At 36.6% G+C, this 20614-nt stretch overlaps 1 protein-coding gene across 6 annotated transcripts; it reads right to left on the reverse strand.

Annotated features, from left to right (window-relative positions):
* Nucleotides 1–2608: 2608 nt before the first annotated feature.
* si:dkey-30e9.6 (uncharacterized protein LOC564083 homolog) lies at nucleotides 2609–19739 on the reverse strand. 6 transcript variants are annotated; one of them, XM_039737193.1, is made up of 8 exons: nucleotides 19625–19739; nucleotides 13559–13690; nucleotides 12985–13446; nucleotides 10567–10651; nucleotides 10229–10368; nucleotides 6810–6887; nucleotides 3551–3573; nucleotides 2609–2957 (listed from the first exon to the last, which is right to left on the reverse strand). In XM_039737193.1, exons 3-8 carry the CDS (start codon nucleotides 13423–13425, stop codon nucleotides 2810–2812), a joined length of 915 nt encoding a protein of 304 aa, XP_039593127.1. In that variant the 5' UTR covers nucleotides 13426–13446; nucleotides 13559–13690; nucleotides 19625–19739; the 3' UTR covers nucleotides 2609–2809. The 6 variants fall into 6 exon arrangements, 5 of the variants coding, with proteins under 5 accessions (XP_039593127.1, XP_039593128.1, XP_039593129.1 ...); XM_039737194.1 differs by having other exon boundaries at nucleotides 19540–19625; XM_039737195.1 differs by lacking the exon at nucleotides 13559–13690.
* Between the last annotated feature and the right edge of the window lie 875 nt (nucleotides 19740–20614).

The following is a 20614-nucleotide window of genomic DNA, read 5'->3' on the forward strand; positions in this document are numbered from 1 at the left end:
CAAAGCAGGATGTCTGTCTGGATTTTTTAAAGCATTTTGATATTTTCTATTGTCACAGGTGGCTGTGGGTGGTACCCAGCCAGGACGCCCCGGAGGACTGGAGGAAGGCTTACGCCTCCCCCAGACCACGTGGGGGCGGCCACCCTGGTGGCTTTGGGGACCACGAGAACTTAGCTTGGAAGCTCAACCCTATAGGTGCCAGTGGTCACCACCAGGGGGTGCCCCAATGCCTTTGGAGCCCTGGCCCTCAGTGCTTCCGCCACACCCAGAAGTGCTAAGGTGAAGAAGACCAGGGATACCTGGAGTGCTTCCGGGTGTGCAGCCAGTACTTCTGCCACACTGGGGAGTGCCAGCAGAAGATTATCGGGAGGCACCTGGAGCAGGTCCGGGTGTGTATAAAAGGAACCACCTCCCTCCATTCGATGGCTGGAGTCGGGTGGAAGAGGACAGAGCTTGTGGAGGTGGTTAGAGACAAAGAGGAGGCATTGGATAGAAAGGCCTGTACTTTGGGGGAGTTTTGGGGGTTGTGTGCTGCACCTTTTATATAGCAATTATAAATAAACGTGTGTGGGTGAGTTAAAACCATGTCTACCTGTCTGTGTCTGGGCCACCTCCAACACTATTCACTTTGTATGTGAGCCTATACTATTGTGGGTGGGATCTATTAAGTGCATGAAGGAACTGTGTTTGAGGAGTCTGCATTTCACTGTCTTTCAATGGGAAGTCAGCCGTGAAGTACAAAATGCCCAGGGTTCAAAGCATGCTGGGGTCAAGGGCATGGGGCATCCCAGTTGCAATGCTGCTTTACTGCAAATTTATAACTTTCTTTCTTTCTTTCTTTCTTTCTTTCTTTCTTTCTTTCTTTCTTTCTTTCTTTCTTTCTTTCTTTCTTTCTTTCTATAGTTGTTTTAAAGCAGTTCTGAATAATAATGATTAATATCTGAAGCTCATTTGGAAATTATTTAATATAATGGTAAACTTTACAGGAAATGTATTTCTCTATTTGCATGAAATGTGTGTGCATTTTTCCTAAGATAATGAATCTGTATGTGTTGCCTTATGCAAACCTTGCTAATAAATTATTGGTGGTGATGATGTTAGCTCTCAACATTCTTAAGGATATCTGCTGTCATTTATATATTCTGTTCTTCTAAGCCTACTACAGTCTCAATGCCAAAACTTTACGATCCCATTCACTTATTATAGCTGTAGAAACAATTACACTTATTTAGCAGACACATTAGATGAAATTGTGTGCTTTAGAGATGATTGCCTGAATTGGTGTAATATACCTATCACTTCTCTTAATAGCATTAATTAATATAGATCTTTTTCAGTTTTGAGCAGACAAACCAAACTGAATGTATGTTATTTTTACTCATTCAAGTGCATTTAGTCAAGTAAGCTCATCATTTCCTTTCCATACTCACAATCTGCGCCTCTTCTCTGAGGATTTCCTCACTGACATTTTACTGTATTGGCAGGCTCAGTATCTTATGTTAGCCTTCAAAAGATTTCTCCTATAGTAAAACAAGCACTACTCAGTCCTTAAAGTTACTGTGCTAAAGTTAAACTTTTAAATGCATGTTGCCTATGGAGGATTGATTACAGACTCAGTCAGACAGCTTCCATCAAGCCAAGCTAATTTAAACATTCCTCTTTTTTAGTTGATGCACCATGGGCAGCGATCTGTGGCTCCTCTCCAGATTCAAGGTGCTCAGCAGTCAATTTCTCCTTGTGATGAATGTCTAAACCAATTCTGCATCTTCATCCTTTTGTTCAACTTCTAAGCATTCCCATCATCCATTTACCTCTTCCATTAAAACAACCAGTTCTGCAAGTTCAGACCCGCACAGGGCCAATGTTTTTGAAAATATCAACTCCGTCTATCCCTTCCTGGATTTTCTTGAATCAGCCGCTACTTAAAGTTTATGTTGATTTCTTCATTCCTTCATCACCACCTCTTCCCTTCCTTCCCTGTTTCCCCCATTTGTGTTCCTTCCATTGGCTCCTTTTCACTGTCTTTTGCTAATTCTGTACCTCCAGTGGTTATTTATCATTTTTCATTGAGCTGTAAAACTAGTTTACCTGAACATTAATTTTCAAGTCATTTAATCCATTTAAGAGGAGCTACCAGTTTAGCCATATTTATATTAAACTAGCTGTGTAAGCCTATGCTGTAAAATGTACGGGGTCCTAGAAACTATTGAAATCATCAGAAAAAAAACTGAAATGTAAAGATGTCAGGTAATTGAAAAGAACTGCTCTGGGCATCTCTCTCCTAGGAGGTTTTGTTTTTCCGACGTGCTCACATTACTTGTGCATTACCGGCTAAGTGACTGTCTTTCTTCTGAGGTTTTCTTTTGCCGACATGCTCGCATTGTTTGTGTATTAGTGGTAGGAGGAACAGTAAAAGGGATACCGTTTTGCCGACGTGCTCGCCTTACTTCTGTATTAGTGGCTAAGCGAGTGACGCTTTCTTCAGAGGTTTCATTTTGCCGATGTGCTGGCCACGCTTGTGTAGCCCTGGAGGTAGAGCCCTTACCCCGACTCCTCCTCTCACTTCCGGGCCAGACAGAAACACACACTTCCATGTGTAGACGTTTATATATAAGATATTTAATTATTTTACATATTTATCAGATTTGTGAGTAAACATTTGGAACATTCCAGTACATGTTAAATGTATATTTAATACTCTTTACAAGATCAATTAGTTCATTGGATTTTTGAAGAAGAAACTATTAAATATTTGTGGTTCAATACAACATTTTCATCAATGTAAAGGTGAAATAATCTTTACTTCTACTCAGCACTTCTGATGCCAAATCAAATAGTAACCAAGATATGTACAAACAACAGAAACAGAAGATATGGAAGACGTTTCCTTAACATGGTAGGTCTCCTTTCTTATCTCTTGGTTGATGAACTGTTCACTTGTTCTTCTGCTGCTTTTCCTAAAAGTATTAAGATTAGATTTTTAAAAACTGTGAAAAAAGTGTAAATACTGTATATATAAAAATCATGGCATGCCAAAAGTCAGAGACCAATCGAGTACATAAAAAAGTCAAAATCAGTTTACCTTAAGTCAAATTGTATATTTTTCAAGTCAAATTTAAATACGTAAAGTAAAACCCAATGTTTATAAGAGACAATTATATTTAAATTCATAAGACAATATGTTCTTGCATACAGAAAGGAACAATTATTATTTAAACAATACATTTCCTATTATTTTGTGTAATATTTTGGCATATTTAATTCCCTATGTTATTAAGACCCCAGTGAGTTTATTAGAAACGTGCCTGAGTCTTTTCCCTCTGCTTATTCAGAAATTGACTGTATACATTAAAAATTTACTACATACATTGTATCTGACTTAATTTTATATATTCAGAATCGACTTTGCATATTTAGATTTTGACTTTATATATACCAAATTTGAACTCATTTGCTCAATATTTGTTATTTATTTGGTCAAATCGAGCTGTTATTCTCAAAATATGTTGAGAAAGATAAGAGAAAAAAAAACAATATTAGAACTAGTTACCATAGCAGCATATCAGGAAGCAGCTGTGATACAGAAATGAAAAAGATGTTAATATTAATCATCCACAAGTGTTCTGCCCAAAAAAACAAGCCCAAGGCACAATCCTCTCTTGCACAGTGTCGTCTGCTAATGTCTGCCAGTAAATCCACTGTTTTGGATTATCATCTACAGTACTGTAAAACTGTCACCTTGTCCTTCATTTCACTCTTCTCTCTATTATTCATCCTCCATTTTCTACATCAGCCTGTTCCCTTTTGGTATACTATATGCCCAAAAAAGATTTTCTTCCTCTTAATGACTGACTTGATGAGTTCACACTATTCTTATACTGACGTAGTTCCTCTTAATTTGCTTTTGTTTCCATCCAGATTATTTTCACATTTTCATTCTTTGCAAGGCCGATTCTTCAAATACTTCCAGTTATTGAAGTCTTTGCTTCATTCTGTCCATGACTCGCATGCATATGTTGCCACATTACATACTGTATGTCTCTCTTAATTATTCTTCTTTGCTTTACAACATTTAATAAGGGTCCAATTACTGGTTCTTCTTACAGAATGCATTTTGATCATTCTAATTCTGATTTCTTTAGAGAAATCTCATTTAATAAAGCTGTCTTCCCCCTTTTACAGCTTTCAACTTTCCGTAGTAATATTTTATCGTATGCCATCTCTTTTTGGTTCCTTCATCACATTAATATTTTATTGGACGTATTTTTTCCCCAAAATATTTTGGTGCTTTATTTGACTTAATGACAAAAACCTCTGACACTGTCCCTGCCTTGTCATTTACAAATCTGCCTTATTTTGCTGTTTCTTCTCCAAATCAGTAGCATTCTGTCAGGTCTACTTTATTCAAGTACTCTATGTAGATACTGAAAAGTTCTGGTTATGAAATGTATCACTGCTTTATATCCCGTCCAATCACGGTGTCCTCTGTTTCAACTTCAGCCATTTCTGCTGTTGCTGTCTGACTGCTGTGTAAAACTGCAATCAGTCTTCAACACTTCTTTATTACATTTCAAGCTGCTTCCATGGGGTATTCTCCTTACAGCAGTTGATTCAGTTGTTCCAAATTCCTTTTCAGATCTAAAAATTGATTGTTGGCAAATGGAAAACTCTGGTTTGTGTTCATTCCTGCCCTGAACAATTTTCAGGATATTTTTCAATTAATTTGTTATTCAGCTGATTATGTTAAAACCTGAGATGTCAGCTATAGATGATTTCTTTGGATTTGGTGTCATTACTGATGTCATAAAGTCTGCCTCCATTCTCTCCTTTTCAAAGATTGTAGAAAATATGGTAAAATTATTTACTGTTGGTTTTTTTATTTCTGTAGATATTTTCTTACTACATCTGCTGTCTTCATATTTTCAATTAGTATAGCAATGCCCCTTTTAAAAAACCTATTTGTGCAAAATTTTTCTAAGCCTGGTTTGCTTCCTTTTTATATAATTATTAAATAATTTATATTTACTTGTCATTTTCTTGTAGTCTGTTTCCCTGCTTTGTAAAGTTTATCCAGTCTTCTTTGTCTGTACCATTGTAAATTCCAGTCCCACCAAGTTCCTTTTGCTTCATTAGCTCCTGCTTTCAGTTCACTGCTCCTTTTTCAGTATTCCCTTTTCAGTCTCACACGATGATATCCTTCTGTGCATTTTAAACATTTCCTCTTTTTCCCAAATTTGGCAATAACAAGAGTTCTGCGTTTTATGCTTTTCCAGATGTGTTCAAAGAGAATGACTGTCATAAAAAAGAGCTAATTGTTGTTTTATTTTTAATGTGGCAGAGGTTGAATATGCAAACCAGAAACTAAAATCTTCAGACCAGGATGGTTTAATTGAACAGGCAAAAAAAAAAAAAGAATCATAATAAAGGATTGCTTTAACCATAAACATGAAATTCATCTTCTAACAAAACCATGAATTCATTCACCAGAGAGTCTTTCCATTAATTCTTACATAAAGTTCTAATCTGAAATAATTCACATTCTTTGTACCTAAGTAACATGGCATCTAGTTGTAACCAAACTGATGCATGATCTTCTGCAGCTATGCCTTGGGGAAGCATCCACAGAAACCAGAAAAATACTGGATGATATTTGTAAAGATGTGAAAAAATATCATTAACTATAAATAATAAAAAATATGGTTCAAAAAGGCAGAAAACAAAAACCTCCTTCTTGATGTTTTCTAATTTCACCACCCTTAACAATGCTGTTGTGGTTTTGTTCCAGACTGTACCAAGATCTGTAATTGGAAGGCTCTATGTATTTACAGTATTTTATTCATCTTTTATACTTCTTTTTGATAGGTGCAATGCTAAAGAGAAATACCTGAAGTGTTTTTCTGTTGGACTCTTAAATGAATGTAGATAAATGCCTTATCCAACATATTTCAATATTGTTCAATCCTTTAAAATGCATTTTAGGATGCTTTGCTGTTATTGTGTCCATCACAGACATTTTATGCAGTATAACTGTTATTAACATGCAACACAAGCAACCATGTTTACTGCTTTTCTCTATATTCTACAGAGTTAACCCAGTGTCGTAAGCTATCTCATACTTATTTATGTATGTATTATAATACATAATATTTTCACATTCTTAGTACCTCCACAATAGCTGCCACTGCACATTTGCTTTGAGACCATTAGATGAATTTCAGGAGAGCAGGCCATTCAGCCCAACAAAGTTTATCAATCCCATTCCCCAAAATTTTCCAAAATAGTAGACTCAAGTTTTGAAGGTCACTAAATTTCTACTATCTACTGCATTTCTTGGTAGCTTACACCAAGTGTGAAAAATCCTTTATAATGTTTGAGTGAATACTTTTCTCAATAAATATCCATCTGTGTCTCCATGTTCTTTTTGAAGAACCCAATTAAAAATAATATCTCACATTCACTGTAATAATTCTTATAATTTCAAACTCATCAATCATGTAAACTCTTTTGTTACTGGTTCCGTAAATCATTTGAAATGTATTCTGTCCTTCGATGATCATATCAAGTTAGATTTGCACAGTCTTGAGTCTGGAGCTGGGAATCCACACAGACAGTTATTGGACTAGTACTTGAACAGCACTAGCTTGTGCATCACTGTATCAAAGCAAGTGTTTAGTGGAATTTTCTGTTTTCAAATTCTCTAATATAAGAGAACAGTGCCAAGGATTTGTTTTGTTCTGTTTGTCTAATTAATACATTACATTTTCTTCTTATTCATCAGAAAATAAAAATGTAAAATGGAATGACCTTACCATCTCCCAAATTCGGGTAAGCTTTTCATCTACACGATCAATTAGTGCTGTGTGGATACCACGTCTTCTTCTATGTCTCTACAGAAAACACATTCAAATATATTATTATAAGTTCAGATTTTTTAATGATTTGTCTTTATCTTCTCTAAAATGAAAGAAAGATTGTAGCACTGCCACATAATTTTCGATTTTTTCTTTTATCACTCTATTGTGTTATTACTAATATGAACCCTGTCTCTGTCTGAGCACATATAGAAAACAGTGTAAGACCTAAGATGAGAGTATTGGGTATACGTCAATAGGGAGGACCTTTGTGAGGTATGGGACTGTTGCAGTGATTTCTGGGAAGGTGCCATGGAAACGGACATGGATGTACTGTTAAAAAAAAAGTTCACGAAAAGGCAAGAAAACAAGAGGGAAAATAGAGACCAAGCTTTATGGCGGAGGATATGGGTATGAGCTATTCAAAGCCAGAAAAGCGATTGCCTCAGTGGAATGCTGAAAACCCACACAGTTTGAAGGTGGCCACCTTGAAGAGATCCCGGTATGCCAAAAGAAGTGGATGGGATGGTTAAGAGGATCAAGACTGAATGAGCAAGAAAATCTAAAGACTTGGAAACGTTGTGGAATATTTTATTTAATAAAATGACTAAACTATGTGGGATATTTTGGGTTCACGACTTTTCGCGTTATTTGTATACAGTAGGTGGGAAAGGGGGTGTACGGTTATGGAAATGGAATATTGTTGTTGAATTTGTGTGACTTATATATAGTTGATTTATTACATTTTGATTCTCTGCACCGTTTCTCTGGGTTATTTTTATTGGTATCATTGTATGTAATCTATCAGCACCACAGGAAGGGGTCTGAAGGCAGTTTGGGGTTGACATTAAATCTGTATCTAACACATTACTATAAATGTGGTGATTCATAGCGGTTTTTGACCGCTACAAGGTTTACCGTTTTTATTAATATATGCTGCTGTTGATTAGTAAAGTTATTCATTTACGCATTTGCTTTCTCAAGTGAAAAAAGGATATCAAGCATATGAAAGTCCTGTTCTTTATGTCTGTCTGCTACCAATGACACCATTACATCATTAACAGGTGCAGATTCATAGTCTGGTCCTCAAAACTGAGGATGGAAGCTTCAGAAGAAATTCATCTTGCAGTTGGGAAAGAGCTGATTCTCTATGAGCTTTCGTTATATACTATATACATAATATATGGCTAACAGTTTGGGTAAATTTGATTGATAGAAGCCCACATTTGTGAATAGAGAGGCCATGCAAATAAAGTATTCTAGGGTGAACAGATAATCTCGAGCTAGAGGACAATATACCAATGTGCCCAAGAAAGGATAAAATGGTATCCATTTAAAAGTCATTATTTGGCAGTGTAGTATACTGGTTAAATTCTTGGCCCTTGAACCACAAGGTATCTGACTCAATTCATACTTCTGACCCACTCTGTGACCTTAAGCAGGACTCTTTATCAGTGGTTCAAATGAAAAAAAAAATTAAGTAAAGGATTGCATTGTGTTATGATCTTGAAAGTCATATTGGAAAATTAAAATATATACAATAATAAACAATAATAAGTCAGTAGTGACCAAGCTGTCTATTATAAGAGGGTAGCTGGGCCAAAAAATCATAAATACAACTGTTCATTTAAATACAAGTGATATCAATGTTGCTCTTGATCCAGCACTGCTCTGACCTGGTGGCTTTGGGAGTTTAAATAGTTTCCATCTACCTGAGTATGATTCCAGAGATGGCCTGATATAGCCCAAGGGTGGGGTTTAAAGCTGGATCACAGTTAGGACCATACTAAGCCTAGAGTAGGTTAAGACATTGGTCAAGAAATCAGCTAAAAAGAGTGAAAAACGTGTATTGGGAAATTTTTTGGGGACATTGGGAGTCATTCATGTGAGCATGTCACCACAGACATTAAACAAGTCAGATGGGAGCATTGAAGTTTGTGTGGGTTTTTTTGTCTCTCTGATCACCTCTGTCTGTTTACATCTTGAATTTTTACATTTTGGAGTTTTAACTTACTAACAGATAGGCCTGCCACATTGGTGCACACTCTCACAGTTCAAAGATATAATTTCAAGTTGGCTGGCATGTGTAGGTTGTCCCAACCGAAGAGTATGAAATTAATAATTAACTCGCAAGAATTCATACTGCACTTATCTCCCAGCTCATTTATTTTATCAATGGACTTGTTAAAGTAAAGATTTGACACTTATTTTCAGATTTCACCTCTGATATTTTAAAGCTTGACAAGTATATAACAAAGTTTATCCGCTTACATCTAAGCTGATAGAAATTACAAGGGTGTTTCTGATTGTGTTTGGGTTCAAAGATCACATGATAGTAACAGACAATGGAGACAGGCAATCTTCATTAATGTGTAAAGTAAAGGCACTCCCACACAAACTTGAGCAATTACTCATACTGGACAAATTTAAAATCACCCAGTTAACCCAGCATGCGTATATTTGGTAATGAACCTACACAGGCATAAAAAAGAATGTGCAAACTTCAGGCTGGAATTCAAACCCAGTCTCTTGAAAATGTGGGGCAGCAGAAGCACTGTCCATTGCACCATCATCCTGTCTTCCATTACCAGGCTTCAGTTAAATGAAATTTAAAGTGTAACTATTTTTATTTTATTTGTATATTATATTTTGACTCAAATATTGTATTATACACTGAAATGTAGCCACTAAGAGAATGCTCTGGACATGTGTTTTTGCAATTCCTATCTTATACTGATTCTATTCCCATTTATTAAGAATTTATCTCTAATTTGACTTCTGAATGAAATCAGTGTGTGCTTGGTGTGTGGTGTGTGTGTGTTTGTGTGTGTGTCTGGTGGTGGGCTGGCTCCCTGCCCGGGGTTTGTTCCTGCCTTGTACTCAGTGCTGGCTGGGATTGGCTCCAGCAGACCCCCATGACCCTGTGTTAGGATATAGCGGGTTGGGTAATGACGGACTGACAATTGGCCATCTATGAATCTATCCATTTTGTGAGCCTGCTTAGTCCAATACAGGGTCACAGACATGCAAATTATCTATGTACATCATCAAAAAATAACTGCTGGAACAAATGCCAGTCTGTTCTGCCAAATATTTCAGTTCACACTCACTGACATACACCTCTCCCATTCAGTGCACATTTAAAATCTCCCATCAGCCTAATCTGCATGTCTTTGAAATGTGGAACAAAACTGTAGGACCTGGAGTGAAATCCTCTTGATCATTCGGACAAAGTGCAAAAACAAGGCAGACAGTGACTAGGGCAGGAGCTGTGAGTCAGCAGCATGTGCCAATGTGCCATAATGTTACAATTTCTGGTAATTTTGTGCAAATTGAAATGAATCACACATTAGGTGGTAAGCAGCAGTTACACTTACAGTATATGAATCAGATTTTGGGGGCCAAGGTCTCTTAGGAAGAATCAGTTTTGATTCCCATTTAGGCTCTGCTGGTTTATATGTGATTAATCCTCTTGAGTTTTTTTGTTCTATATCTTGACCTTGCTGAGACAGGTGAACTAAAAAAAAAACACATAAACTGTTAAACCAGCATTGTTTAGAATGATTTACTAATCTGGTAACAAGTAAAAAAATGGTTTTTGAAATCAGATAAACAGTACTACACGGGTCATTTTTGGGACACAAACGTACCTTTCGGCACAACATTTTGTGTCACTAAAATACATTTTCATTAATCACATAAAATGCAAACTTACTTGTATTTAGATGCCGGGATTTGAAATTTATATTTCTTGGATCTCGATCATAACTTGTTACAAATTCAGTGATGTTTTCCTCATACTGTTAAAATAATAACAATAATAAATTTTTTTCAGTAAAAATGCAGAGTATATTGCTTAATAATGTTGTTTTCATTAATAATTTGGCAATTTATATTCTATCAAAATACTGCAAGTGCTATAGTGGTGGACTTACATTTTTGGGGTCCTGAAGCTTGAACTGTTATGCTCTTTTTATCAATGGAGTTGTTTCACAAAAGTCACAAATGTATAAAAATATTAACTGCTGCATCTCAGGATTTGATTAAAATTGCTGTACTGGATTATTTCACATTTCAAAGTTACTGTTGTGATTTAAAATTTCCTGTGCCATATAGTTTTCAAGTTATGGGGGGATGAAAATTAAAGTTGTTTCTAGGGACCCTCCAGGATTGGCTTCATTAGTTTCATAGCATATCCACCCCTGAGATGCAATATTACATATGAATTATATTAACTATTAATTATATAGTATTAACAAATACTACATGCAGTATGTTATTATAAACTGTTAAAAAGTTTGTATGTACTCTGATTAGCTGTGGTGCTTCTCACATCAAGCATCTAGTCGTTTGGTTTGCCTCCCACAGGTTAACTGGAGATTTTAAATTGGCTCCAGTGTGAGTGCCCATGTGTATGTGCCCTGCAATAGGCTGGTATCCTATATTGGGTGTTTCAACCTTGTACCCTGTGTTGCTAAGGTAGGCTCTGGACCCTTTTATTGCCCATCCATCCATCCATTATCCAACCCGTTATATCCTAACTACAAGGTCACGGGGGTCTGCTGGAGCCAATCCAAGCCAACACAGGGTGCAAGGCAGGAAACAAACCCCGGGCAGGGTGCCAGACCACCACAGGGTGCGGGTGCACACACACACACACACACACACCCACCAAGCACACACTATGGGCAATTTAGGACCACCAATGCACCTAACCTACATGTCTTTGGACTGTGGGAAGAAACCGGAGTACTCGGAGGAAACCTACGCAGACACGGGGAGACATGCAAACTCCATGCAGGGAGGACCCAGGAAATGAACCCGGGTCTCCTTACTGTGAGGCTGCGCTGCCCACTGTGCCACTGTACCGCCCCCCTTTTATTGTATTAAATGTATTTGAAAATCTATGTTATTTTACTTTGGCAATTAAACTTACTCAAATCTATGTCCTTTGTCTTCTCTACATTGAATATTAGGGACAAAAATTTTCTGTGAAATTTTATTTGCAGCAAAAGGTTTTACTTTCAGTAAGTTTGTGCTATTGGTAGAAGAAGAACTGTATTTTGTTCCTATCTGGAAGTGTTTTCATTCATTAATTCCCCATGCATCTGCCTGTTATTCAGTATTTAAATAAAGATTTCTAAAAAAAAAAATAAAAAAAAACTGGCAAAGTATGTGTATCCTCAATTAGGAACTAATTGTGGGAGCTGGGGATTTGGCCACAGCGACTTTTCGTGTAGTTAGTTTTCCTGTGGAGAAAACACAGTAATGTGCATGAGGTAAATTTTTAGTGTGTCTTTGTGTGGAAAATATGCATCATATCATATTTAATAAAAAAAAAACTGCACTTCTACTCTGCAATATGAACAAATATCATGAGGAGAATTTTTTTCACAGGATTACATTGGTTATGCACTGCAGCAACAAATAAAGGCAGAAATACTAGTGATGCTTTAGGGAGCAATATTCTTTGTTTTTCACCCAAAGAAAATAGCTTAAAAAAAAACAAACTGAGTTTTGTATTTCAGAATTGAGAAATTGCCTGCAAAGCGAATGTGGCTATGTAATAATATGGTTCTTGTATTTTCATCCACTGGGAGCAATTGTTGAAATTTTAATCAAGAACAGTCTGCCATCAGGCTAATTTAAAGTTGCCAGCTAACTTAACTTGCATGTCTGTTGGATATTGAAAGAGATCAGGATATTGAGAGAAAAATTAGGCAAGCACTGGCAAGTAAGTAAATTCCGTGTAGATAAAAACAGTATTGGGAATTGAATCCAGGACTTGGTGCTGTAAAGGAGCAGCACTAACTCTTGTGCCACTATACTATTAGTAAAACACATCAAAATGAATTTACTAAATAAAATATGATAGGTCACCACTGACTTGTTTTATATCATAAACCTTTTTTGCCTCCTTTCTGCATAAAAACCTTTTATAAATTAAAAATTCATTTGGCCATCAGTACAAACTACATGTGGCAAGTAACATATTAAAAAGAATCTTTTAAACACTATTGGTACTTTTTTGTTAAAAAAAAGAAATACATTGATTAACAGCCTCACTAATAAAAAAAATGAGTGAACAAACTAAAACAAAATTAATTATTATTTAGAGTATTTAAGAACCAACCTGTCTAAAATCATGTGGCTTGGGATCTTTGAAAACTGCAGTAGGATATTTCCCTGTCTTCACGAATATTACTCTTGCTTCATGCGGATCTGGTGGTTTATATCTTGAAATAAATTTAGGCAGTTCCCTTTTCTCCACTATGTCTGGTAGTAGAGTTCTGTTGATCTCATCCACAGTGCTCTGCCTTTCTTTTGGGTTGAAAGGATTCTGTGAAATGTCTTTACTTTTTTTTTGGTTCATTGGAAAACTTAAAGATCTGTACAGTTTAGGAGTAAAATCTGGTGCTTTCCTTGTCCATACGTCAACACTGGAAGAGGCTGCAGGAAAGACAAAGCGTTTACTCCGCAGAGAGGCTAAAGTCTGATGTGCTGAAAATGTTGCTTTCTTGTCAAATCGAAAAGACTGATGTCTTTTAGAATCCGTATGGGTTATGCTATCCATATTGTCTTTTGTTCTTTAATTCTGAAATAAAATTACAAATTAACCAATTATTTTCATGATGAATTTAGGAAAATTCTTGCTGCTTAAACGCAAATACAAAGATGTCCATTATTTGACCAATGGTAATACCTACATGTTGAACTCAACCCAGTTGGCTATTATGGATTCATACTTTTGCAAATGTCCTGATGACTTATGGTAAGAAGATATAACATAAGCTGCTGTATACAGATTTTCTGTTTGACTGCTTCAGTTGTTATTTTCTCTGTAAAAATTAAATTAAATTCAAATTAGTTTATACTCAGAAGGGAACCTCAGAGTACACTCAAAGGTGTGCAAAAAATAAGATAGATAGATAGATAGATAGATAGATAGATAGATAGATAGATAGATAGATAGATAGATAGATAGATAGATAGATAGATAGATAGATAGATAGATAGATAGATAATGTGATGGACAGCCACTGCTACTACCTGGCTGGGACACCAGCAAGGCGGAAGGACCAGGGGAAAAGGCATTGATGAGGCAATACCTCCCCTGGGACACTAGAGGGCAGCCCTTCTGGGTGGCTGTGGCACCACAGATTCCTGCAGGGCATGTCAGGAACTGGAGTTTGGTGAAGCCCTGTTGGGTTCTGTGGGGGCTTCCAGGGGGAGCTGCAAAGCTCTGTAGAGGACCTTCAGGTAATAGTGATGAGCAACCTGGAACACTCCCAGGACCTGAATAAGAGGAGCCACCTCACTCCATTGGGGACCCAGAGTCGGGAGGGAGAAGATGGAGCTCGTGGGAGAGGAGTGGAGGCGGCTGAAGAGAAGCACAAAGGACTGAGTTTGTGGATTGTGCACAGTATTGTGTGTAGTTGTGTAAATAAACGCTGTGTGTTTTGGACATCGTGAGCCTCAGTGTCTGTCTGTGTCTGGGCTGGTCTTTCACAATAGATAGATAGATAGATAGATAGATAGATAGATAGATAGATAGATAGATAGATAGATTATTCATGTGTCTATAGTAAAAAAAAAACTACCTAGTTTTAAAACTAGAAGTGAAAGAACAGATATTATTAAGGGGAAGAATTGCAAAACATGAGTTAGCACTGCTACCTTATGGATTCAGCATTCCGGTTTTTATGTTTTCCTCGTGGAGTTTTTCTCTGGCTACTCCAGTTGTTTACCCACATTGTTTAAGGTTGACTGGCAGCTCTAAGTTTTCCACGGTGTGAGTGAGTTATATATGGTTGTACAAAAAGTGTCATTGTTTGCTAGAAAAGACCACAACAGGTCTTATCACTAGTTGGTTAAGCTCACTACTGGTATGCTTTGTGACCCTGCAATTAATAATAGCAGCAAAAGCATTTTTAGCTTCTAAAGTAGAGCAGTTAACCAGAAAAGGTTAACGCTGAGTCTGCCAACCCTCATCATCCACCAGTCCTATTAAAATGGCTATAATGAATGTAAACAGATCATTATTTTATTGCATAACAACACCATTTCTGAGAAATCTGATTTGGTGAATGAAGCTCACAGAAAAAAGTATCAACACAAACAAACAGCTTCATGTCAACAGAAATTATCATAGCCCAAAAGCCAACATACAATCATTATTTCTAAATTATATAAGCACATTCAGCGGAGCACTGTAAAAGACTCTAAACATGAGATGGTTATTTAAGGCTTCTTACAAAGTTATGGTTAGGTTTCATTATAAAACTGAGTAGACTTGTCTCGAAAGAAATTAAAGATGAACAGAGTTAATAAAGGATGAGCAAGGTTTGAAAGACTAGATAAGATCTTTATGGTTTTTCATTTCAGTCTAAGGAAGAATGAAACTAGTGAAACCATGGGGGGAATCAAAAGCCTTTGATTTTACAATTGATGCAATCCACTCCCTGTAGTTGTTTCTTGATTTTAACAGAAATACTGACTTCCTAGATTGTGATGAAGAAGATTAAAGCACTTTCAGTATCTGAGCTGTTGAAAAAGGTGACCGATTCTTGTGGCACTCCAAAAATCTTTCACCACTGGAAATGGTGACATTTAAGAAATTAAAATTCTTCACCATCTCTACCCTATAAAAATGAAGGTCTGATTTTGGCTCATTTAAAATTTACCAACAGTTTATTTATTTAGTGTCATTATAACCAGGTCATTAATGAAATTCAGAAGCTGTACTTTCAGCAAACCTAACTATTCATACAACATTTCAATATGAAATACAGTCTTTCCATTGTCAAAATACGCACAGTGGGGCTTCCTAATGAATAAGTCACATTAGAACACTTTTCAAGTGATTTTCAGTTGTAGCCTTTATTTACAGCATAGTAGCCAGATGGAGGCAGACTGAGGCGGTTGGTGGCACTCTCTTGTGAAGCCAGTCTCTTAATAGATAGATAGATAGATAGATAGATAGATAGATAGATAGATAGATAGATAGATAGATAGATAGATAGATAGATAGATAGATAGATACTTTATTAATCCCAAGGGGAAATTCACATAATCCAGCAACACCATACATAAAGAACAATATTAAATTAAAGATAAAAATGCAGGAATAACAGACAATAACTTTGTATAATGTTAATGTTTTAACCCGGGTGGAAATGAGGAGTCTAATAGTGTGGGGGAGGAACGATCTCCTCATTCTGTCAGTGGAGCAGGATGGTGACAGCAGTCTGTCGCTGAAGCTGCTCCTCTGTCTGGAGATGATATTGTGCAGTGGATTCTCCATTATTGACAGGAGCCTGCTCAGTGCCTATTCTTCTGCCACAGATGTCAAACTGTCCAGTTCTGTGTATACAGTAGAGCCTGCATTCCTTACTAGTTTATCCAGGTGTGAGGTGTCCCTCTTCTTTATGCTGCCTCCCCAGCCCACCACCGCGTAGAAGAGACAGTAATATGACAAACCTTGTGACCCACTATGACAAAATCAAACAGATTTGATTTTGTCTTTAGTTAGAGGGATGGGCTGCATGTGCACGAGAGCTGACAACCAATGAAAAATCATCTAGAAGTAGAATGCATATACAGTAATGAGAAATAACGACTGTACAGGTTTTTGACATCACAAACAGAAAGACAGGCTTGTCTGTCTGATGTCTCGTGTTTTACGTCCTAAATAAGAGTGGAAAAAAATAAAGGTTAATGATTGCTGCTGAACTCGCTGCAGCTATTAATCCTTTGTACAGCATCAGCTCATCAGGCAGCATACTATTGGCTGTCTGGCAACACGATCTGTGAGTGGTGGCTGGCTAATCTAACATACCTCATTACTACAAATTGCATAATGTCACATCAGATATAGAAGATACTATTTTTCACTTTAATCTACTGTATCTAAAGCTCATTTAACATTTCTGTGTGTTATTATTATTGCTAGCAGTCTTGGTTGAGGAACCTACAAGAGCTTAAACAAATACGGTCCGATTTCTCAGCTTAAACATGATTCAGAGTGTAGCAGCTCTGACCTGAAAAATAAACCAGGTTGTTACTAACGAACCCAAATTAATAAGACAGAGACCAGCAAAATTTAAGGCAACTGCATTTGTTTTAGATATTGGTGGAGTTTTTCAGTCGATGGAATTAATGTCTTCCACAAAGATGTGAGTATTGAGTTTGTGTCTGTGAGTAATTGTGGTGTTTTTATTGTGTGATGTGTAACAGTAGATTCTAGATTTGCAGGGTCAGTTCCCCAAATCTGTGACATTTAGGATTCAGGTAGGTTATAGGCCCTAATGATCCTGGAATAGCAGGACTTAGACTCACATTTCATATCAATGCAGGGCTTTATGGTACCATCCAATTCCTTTTTCTAAGCCTGGGTCACAGGTCGCCTGGGGCCTTACCAGGGTGCAAGGTGAGAACAATCCCTGGCAGGATGAACTCACAAACACCCCAGGCCAATTTAGCATCAGCAGTCCACCTAACCTGCATGTCTTTGGACTGTGGGAGAAAATTGGAGTATCAGGAGGAAACCAAAACAGACAGGAGGAGAACATACAAACATGCAGGGACCTTACTGAGTTTTAAGTGCATTGAGAGTTTTGATTTCCACAATGAGTAGAATTGCATGAATACTCGTTCACCTGACAATTTTATTAACCCACCTATTTCAAAACAGATAGTCAATCCCAGCACCATTATAAACAAGGCAGGAGCCAATGCTAGATTAGATGCCAGTCCATATCAAAGTACACTCATTCAAAGCAGAACACTTTGGAATCACCAATCAACCTAATCTCTACAGTATATGTGTGGAATATGTGAGGCACCTGGAGAAAACAAAAGTAAACACCAGCAGAGCATGCATACTCCAAACCTGAGGAAAGATTTCAAGAGATGTTTAACAATTAATAGTCCTGTGATCTGACGTTAGACTAAGGTCACTGACAGCAGACAGAAGAACTTATAAGTGAACCACTGTGCCTTACTCGCACATGTACAAAATAGAAATAAAACCCGTAGTATTCTATTTTTTCAAAAGCAACTTTTCCTTTAATATGCAATGTTTTTAAAAGTGGTTAATGTTACAGATGGGACTGGGCTAATCTCTTTTATATGTTCACAAAGGCCAACATGCTCTTAATGTGTGTGATAATTATTATCACTCATTAAACTGCTGATAACGATTCAATGGCTCTGTATGTACCTTCAGGTTCATTTGTATAAGACTGATAACAACTGATAATATTGGTTCAATGTATCAGTAATAACTGACTAGGATGAGTAGATGTCCAAAGTAACTTTTCTGTTTTTATATCTGCTCAGTTTCTAATCATTACGTACTTTAAAGCAACACGTATCCAGTATTTTAAGGTTCAACATCTGTTATTGCCTTCATACTAGAAATTTGCAGTTTTAAGGGGCATGGCCTATCCTGGCAAAATCAGATATAAGGCAGGGAGCAACCCTGGACCGGGCACCAGTCTATTACATAACCTACACTCATACTTGACTCACTAACAATTGCCAATTAACCTTTAAAACCTCAGAGAAAAACTGGAAAACATAAAGAAAACCCACTTAGAAAATGAGAAATGTTAAATGTGCAAACTCTATAACCAGGAGTGTGATTTGAATGTGGCACAATGGTAGTGTGCGCCTGCAGTACTAATCACTATGCCACACAGCATACACAAGCACAGCATCCTCTTTACCAAAACACCTTTGGTATCTCAGAACAAAGGAAAATGTATCATCACCTACTGATTTCCATATTTAAGATAAGTTGCTCACCATCTTCAACCAGCACCCCAGATCTCTATAAATGTGTTCAGCAAAATTGAAAGTTCATTTTGAAAGTCCAGGTATTGTAAAGTAAGTATGTACTGTTTATTGAATCACTTTGACATTGGTAAATCATAAGACTCTTTCTCTGACTAAATAAACTCATACTTTCCCTCTATACTTTATTTTTCTGACTAGGGGAACCAAAGCTGGAGCTTCTATCAGGGCACTAGAAAAATATGGGCCCAAAAAGGCCACAGTCTGAAATTCACCCACAGTAGGCCAAGTGTGGAGTTACCAATCAAAGTACAGCATGCCTTTGAACATTGGGAAAAAACTGGATTTCTTGAAACAAGCAAGGCAAACACAGAGAGAATGAATGGAAGGATGAATAACTGCTAAATATTTTGCAACTTAGTACAATAATATTAAGCTTTTGTGAAAAGTGGGAAGACAAAGATCTAAAATCAAGATATCACAGTACAGTGAATTTGAGATATAAAAGTACGAGAAAGTTCAGGGGACAATAATAGTTCCTGTGGAAGCTTATCTGATATAGTCAGTAAAGTTACAATGGATATCTTAATGTACCTGTATGAAAATTACCCACGTATCTATCCATCCGTCCATTTTTCAAGCTGTTTAATGTAGTTCAGGCTTGATGAAGTGTTTACTTTGATAAAACATTTGTTACAGGGAAATATATTAAACAGTTTTTATACTAATTTTTTTATTAATATTTTTACTGAAAAATTTATGAAATATCAAAATAAAGACATGTCAGTATCTCAATTAGGTAAAACATCTTAAAGGAAAAAGTTTTAAATACTAAAATCTACTTCAATAAAGTTTACAATTCAAAGCAACTCAAAGATAACAATTCACTTACTGTACTGTAAGAATCAGCTTTTGCTTCCAATCGTCTTTGAAATAAACAAATCCATATTCTTAATAAAAGTAGGAAATGCACCTACCTCACATGGCTACTGCTATGAACATTGTTGCTGACACATTTATTCTTTAATACGTAGCACCATGAGATTAGGAGCAGCCCTTTGCCTTTAGCTGTTTGCAAAGTAAACAAGAACCATGAAGTGCTAGCATGCCAAGAAAAATTGTTGCCGAGGAACAGGCCTCCTGTAAATTCACTGAAAGAATGAGACAGAGAGGACGGTCCAGAAAAACACAGATTTCTTAGCAACAGAGAACAAAAACTTCCTCGGTCATACATAGCATTGTGTTGCTTTGAGGTTAAGGAAGCCAATGAAATAAAACTGGTTTCCAAAACAAGTTTAAGAGGGGAAACATTTTCACAAATTCAAATGTACAGATCTAGTATCAATAAAATTAGAAATACCTGAATACGGACATTTTTGTGATTTTTTTTTTTTACAAAACCTACTTCATATATTTTTGTCATTTTTTTATTTAATAGGGGAAACCATTCAAAGGTGACAAGGTAGTACAATGGTTAGAAGTACTGCCTATACACCTGGTTAATATACATGAGGAGTTCTACTAATGTCTGTGTGAGATTTCCCCTAATATTATGGATTCTTCATCACGTCAACATTAAACTAATGACTGCATTTGCCTAACATGTGTTGGTGTGAATGTGTGTACAAGTGCCCAATGATGGATTAACCATGAAATAATTCAACTTAATTTTTTCAATGTGGAAAAACCATTTAGGCACCATATCAGTGGTCATCACCTAAGACATGCCATGGCATATGTCTGCGCTACCACAAATCCACCAAACAGATGTAGTTTTTCCTAAGACACCATTACACATGTATTTACAGCCAATAAAGTACTTTGTAATTTCCCCATTATTTGTAAACTGGAGCTATTAAAGACACAACCTAGTACTTGACTTTTTTGAGGAAAAAAAGATTACTCAGTTTCAAACCACTTCTTGATAAAAAGAAACAACTGACACCTTAATTTACTCGCTTATTAGT

This window comes from Polypterus senegalus, chromosome 15, assembly GCF_016835505.1.
Source record: "Polypterus senegalus isolate Bchr_013 chromosome 15, ASM1683550v1, whole genome shotgun sequence".
Classification (NCBI taxonomy): Eukaryota; Metazoa; Chordata; class Cladistia; order Polypteriformes; family Polypteridae; genus Polypterus; species Polypterus senegalus.